This window comes from Pomacea canaliculata, linkage group LG7, assembly GCF_003073045.1.
Source record: "Pomacea canaliculata isolate SZHN2017 linkage group LG7, ASM307304v1, whole genome shotgun sequence".
Lineage (NCBI taxonomy): Eukaryota > Metazoa > Mollusca > Gastropoda > Architaenioglossa > Ampullariidae > Pomacea > Pomacea canaliculata.
Window position 1 is genome coordinate 3867977 of NC_037596.1, and position 5690 is coordinate 3873666.

General features: G+C 36.1%; 1 protein-coding gene across 2 annotated transcripts; it reads left to right on the plus strand.

The window, feature by feature from the left end:
• The first annotated feature begins 370 nt into the window (after window positions 1-370).
• LOC112569281 lies at window positions 371-3309 on the plus strand. Of its 2 annotated transcripts, XM_025247024.1 has the most exons (5): window positions 371-571; window positions 793-1218; window positions 1422-1529; window positions 2037-2179; window positions 2416-3309. In XM_025247024.1, exons 1-4 carry the CDS (start codon window positions 490-492, stop codon window positions 2135-2137), a joined length of 717 nt encoding a protein of 238 aa, XP_025102809.1. In that variant the 5' UTR covers window positions 371-489; the 3' UTR covers window positions 2138-2179; window positions 2416-3309. The 2 variants fall into 2 exon arrangements, with proteins under 2 accessions (XP_025102809.1, XP_025102808.1); XM_025247023.1 differs by having other exon boundaries at window positions 2037-3309.
• Window positions 3310-5690: the final 2381 nt, after the last annotated feature.

A 5690-nucleotide genomic window follows, 5' to 3' on the forward strand; every position in this document is an offset into this window, starting at 1 on the left:
CACCGAACTGTCTAAGGATTGTCTCCCTTATGTACACGCTGTGGTGAACAGAATAAGGTTATCTCCCCATGCGTAAGTGCTTCCATGATGACTAGATGCTAATACACCTCTACGTGAGTATCGCTGTAGACTGACGATACATATATATCTTGATTATCTCTGTACTAAACTATGTCACACTACATAGGACATATTGTACACACGAAGAAAATGTAAAGCATTAAAAACGATTTATGCAGACAAAAAATTTCAAGGAAGCTTTCACATTCCGAGTAGAAAGGTTAAGACCAGTAAACACAAATCTTTTTAAGCCGAAAACAGGAAACATTACTTCCCTGTGATTCACAATAATACATCCTGATGTATCCCCATGAAATATGAAAAGGAGGAGGGACATCCTATTTGTGGACACAGGTTTACCTCGGGATCTGTTGGATCGAGTAAAGGCTGATAGGAAGTAAATTTTCTCTCTTAATCATTGACTTCGTGATGCAGTTCAGTACAAAAGTCGCTCTGTCCCTCACTTCTTTTGTCACAGTCCTGGCTTCCACCATCGCCAGTGAAAAGACATGTGAGTCATTATTGGAGAATTACTCTTTGGTACTTTAACATTCACTTTTGCAATATATGTTATGACGTCCTGGTTGCGTTAAAGCACAACAAATTTTTTTTATGAAATATAACGACTGTTTATCTAATAAATTTAAAGAAACATTCCTTTGCTTCATCGTTTAAATGCAAACATAAACAACTTATCAGACGATAATCACTGTTTCAACATTTTGAGTTCAGGTGCTGGTGTAGAGCTCGCTGGACCTGCAGACAAGACGATTGAAGTAAACGATGATGGGTACGTCCACATCAGCTGTGTGCTGACTACAGACAAATGTACAAAGAGCCCTGAGTGGTTCCGACTGAAGATATCAACGTTTGTGAAAAGCCCACCTTCTCCTTTCTGTACAATTGTTTGTAATGGAAGCACCTGCAGTCTTACTGATCAGTCACTCACATGTCATTGTTTAGTATACAAAGATCAGAAGTTTGTGTCGGTTTACAAGAAAATCAAGGACTTGGACAAAGTAATCATTCTGACATTGACAGATTCATCAGTGAAGACGGAAACCGCCATCTGGCTTAATGTGACCCGTAAGGAATGGATAGACTCAAGAAACAAAAGTAGTTTGGTAAACAGGACAGACACATTGCCCATAGAGACAGGTACGTACTCCTTGTATGTAAGCATGCAAGTCTATACATATTAGTGTGTGCTTGTATATTCTGTCTAAATATTTAAATGAACATAAGAGTGACGAATTTAAAACGATTGATTCATATGGCTTTCTGTTAATTTAGCTTAAAAAATCCAGTCACAGGAGAGAAAGTTATTAAGATTTCTTACAGTCGTTCATTTATTTTGTTAGGAAACTTCATAAGCGCTGAGAAATTTATACCGTCTATAATCATCGGCTCCTGCGGGATTGTGGTTGTTGCTGTCGTTGGGGTCGTTATGATAAAACGAAGACGTGGAGGTACTGCACTTTCATGATCTTATATTTGACTAGCAAAACTGTTTTATCCTATTTTTAATTCTTGATCTTTGTCTCTTTTATCTGTCTTTTACCTGCGATCTGTTTTCTCTCACTTAAATTTTTAAGTAAACAGTGTGCTTATTTGTTATGCCTTCTTGGTGTTTATAATCCTGTCATAACATTGAATTTCTCTTCTTACGATGATCGGAATAAGTATCTGTTAATGATTGTTTCTTCAGCAGCAATCATTCTGACTTGATTAAACGAAACGTTTTAATTTTCTGCACCAAATATTTTGGTTTTTCCTGAGAGAAAATATTTCATTGGTTCATGGGACCGGGATTAGGAAAAAACTTGTGACTTTTTCTAACAAAGCTCTTTTTAAAGAAGAGCCATAAATAACATTTCATTATAATATTATATTTATTAATGTCTAGCATAATATTTCGTAATGAAAAATATTGTCATGTATTATGTGTAATACTGTAGATGGAACGTTTGTTGAAGGGCAAAAAGTGGAGACCCTCGAATTTAATATAAATGAGGAGGAGAAGTATCATTACCTTGAGATCTGCCATGATCCCCGAGACAGCGCAGTGAGGAAATGACAGAAGCTGGATGCTCACCCACCAGGACTCTTACAGTCTGCAGTCGTTAGACAGAGAGATTAAACACAATTTTTTAAAACCGTTTTGAGCGATTACTGACTAGGTAAAAGGTTGTAAAGGAGCACAGGTTTTGTATTGTTCCCTAAAAGTTATAATAAAACTAACATTTACAAGTTTTTGACATTGTCATCACAGCAAAAAAAAACAAAAAAAAAACACGTAAGAAAATATATTATTCAGCTTCTTTTAAAGCTTTCATTATCTCCGTCTGTTTGCAGATGAGTGTGGTGAAGATTAGGTACAGATTACAAGGCCGTGGAGAACACAATTGTAGGACAAATTGTAGTTGATAGCGCGGTGATTGAACCACCTGCCTTCTGGACAATGACAATTTGTACATTAGCTTTGTCATGCATCACTCTGGATGTGACATAAAACTTTTTGTGTGGCTGACAATGATTGTGTGTGTGTGCTCGCGCATGCGTACGTACGTGTGATTGTGCGTGAATACTGTACATTGTGTCTTTTTGCTTTTTTGTTTAAAACTGCATTTGAAGCCTTCCCCGGAAAGTTGCTTGCTTCTTTTCTTGTACGTAGAGGGATCTGAACATGTTTTGGGAAATAACGCGAAACTGTGACTATAAACCACAGAGATAAATAATGATTAAAAAGCAGCGGGAAATGTATTGAATTCAGATCGTTCCACTTTTAGTTCCTCATTGTGCTCACTTAAGATAAAACAGAGAGGTCAGTAGAGCAAAGTTATATTATATCGACATCCATGCCCCGATCCCATGGGAAGCGGATGGCCGATTGGTTCAATTCCCGACTAGCGCAGCAAATTTCTCCCAGTCGACCCAGCTGGAAGAAAAAAAGATATCTGACTTGATAGATGGTTGTGTACATAAAGCAGTGAGGGAGAGGAGATGGACACCGCCATTACGAAAAGCTGCTCCCGAGAGAGAGGTCTCTATCACCTCACCCCCTCCCTATCCCCCAACGCCCCACAAAGGTTAGGAGATGACCTTTACTTTACTACCATCGTATTTATAAGGAAAATGCACTCTTTGTAAGATTTTAACCTCGCAGTAACTATTGTTTGTAACTCGTTAATATATTTTAGCCATTGCTGTGCCTTTTATAAATAAATCACGTGTTTTGGTTAAAACCTCCTAAACGATTGATGATGTGTCTTTTCTTTTCGCATATAATGTGTGATTAGTTTTATGTACTGGACCTACATCTTGAAAAGAGGCTTAAAATATACAATAAAGTGTCAAAACTGATTGTTTCCGTGTATTAGGAAACAAAGCAAGGGCGTGAAAAAGTGTCAGAGAGCAAGAGTGAGACAGACATATTGATGTGACTTGAAAATAAATGGCTCAGACAGTAACAATGATTTTCGTTAGTGCAAAACTGTTTGTCCTGAACCTCATTATCCCGAACTGAGCTGTCTTTACTTGACTGACAATAACAAGGCTTTCTCTGGTGGTTTCTTTGTGAGTGGCTGGATGGAACTACATTGCTTGACACAATGGAGTCATGATGCAAATGCTGCCAATTACCTTCTAGTTTTATTCACAGTTTTATTTACTTGCGTGATTCTTTCAGCTAAAAGAAGCTTCACTCAGGCTTTGTCTTTTTATGGTTAAATCTGGCAGACAGCGCTTTCTCTGACTTGATAAAAATATATGTATATATTTTCTGTGTTTTGTTTGACGTTTTCATTGCGATCTGTCTCAACCAAGTGGCAATACAAGAAACGTCCAAAAAAAGGAAAAATAATAATAATAATAATAATAATAATAAAAATTAAAATAAAAAATAAAATAAGAAGTGTAAACTTTGTGCTGATGACAAATACTTAGAAAATGAAATTAGAGGAAGGATGTAGCTTGACGCGTAAGTCGACAAGGGGAGACAAACTGAGTGTACTGGATCCCTGATGCATTGTAAAACTTATTTCCGGTTAAATATTATTGTCTACATCTAACCTTTGCTACTGCACTAAGATGGAAATTGTTTAGTAACTGCATCTACTGCCTCTAAAGAATCACTGTGTAACCCCACACTACACTGTGGTATTTGTCACAGGACAATGTGGATTTGTTTTTTGTTTGGTTTTAGAGTTTTAGAGCAAAGAGGAAAAACACAAGTGCGAATAAAAGGTTTTCAGTTAACCAGACTAACACTGTAAAAACAAAAAAGACATAAAAGAAGAATATTTTTTCTGATAGTCCCGCTGCACTACATCAAGACCAGGAAGACTTGGAAGCTGTCTTCTTAACACCAGGATGTTGTCATCATCATTATCTGGACACAACAGTTTTCAGTGATAGTATTCGAATCGGCATGGTATTCAGTGTAAAGTTCTTATGTACAGAAAACATGATTGGTTAATGAAAGAAAATTCTCCCAGGGTACCTTAACTATTTTACTCTCCATACATTATCTCCCTTTCACATATTTCATAATTTTGTTTTGCTGTACTAGAAATTTTAATTTAATACAATTAAGACATTAATTCAACGTTATTTGTTTTTTAAAAAAAAGTAATCGATTTTTTTAGCAGACCCACTAGCGTCACTTTTTTTTAGGGAAAGAACAAAATAAACAAAAGTACCAAGCTACAAGTGGTATGTTTAACTGATCAGCTAAAACTCCTTGTCCATGACAGAGGGACGCCCACGCACATTTTTCGCACCCATACCCACGAAGGAAAAAAAATATTATTAAACATACATACAGACACTCAAAATCTGTGCATTCTAATAAAATTAGGGGTTAATCTCTTAAATTGCGGATCCGAACTGTTACTTGGATTAAGAGCACATAGGATGTTTACTGAAGCTCAGAGCTAATCTTTAACACAATGAACTCTTTGTTTCTGAACACAGTCAACTCTGGTTTGAGACCATTATAATTATTCTGGATGTTTCTATACTTTTGATCGTTTTGTGCTGGCCTTGTGATTGCTATTGAAGGGACTAAAAAACATTGTCATCAGCAGAGCTTTCTTCCTAATAGGAGAAGCTACAATACGACATACGACTACTATCCTAAGCCAAGCAAAAATCATCCTAATTAAAACTCCTTGCCTTCTTTGTACCTTCATCTACCTATACAATCGCTCCAATTTTTCTCTCCTCCTCTCTGTTTTTCCATCTTTCTTTCTTTCTCTGTGTTTGTCGGATTAAGGGCTAAAGAATCATGTTAATAAAAATAATTTATAATAATTAACATAGTATATGTCTCGTTATACTAGTATACAACTAGTTAAAAGTATTGTTCATAATCTACTTTATTTCCCTCCAAATGTGTATTAGAAACCGACACTAACCTAACATAAAGAAATTTAAACTATCATGATATTTTAAAATAAGACATGGATTGTAAAGTTTTACTAGACTGCAGGAAGTATGACTTCCTCGCGTTGATGTACGAACACTAAGATACTGTATGCTAGACTTTTTTTGATAGCAGACAACTAAAGAAATAATTGTCAATATTTTTGTCACTTTACATGATTCACTTCTTGTTCAGAAATGCAGGA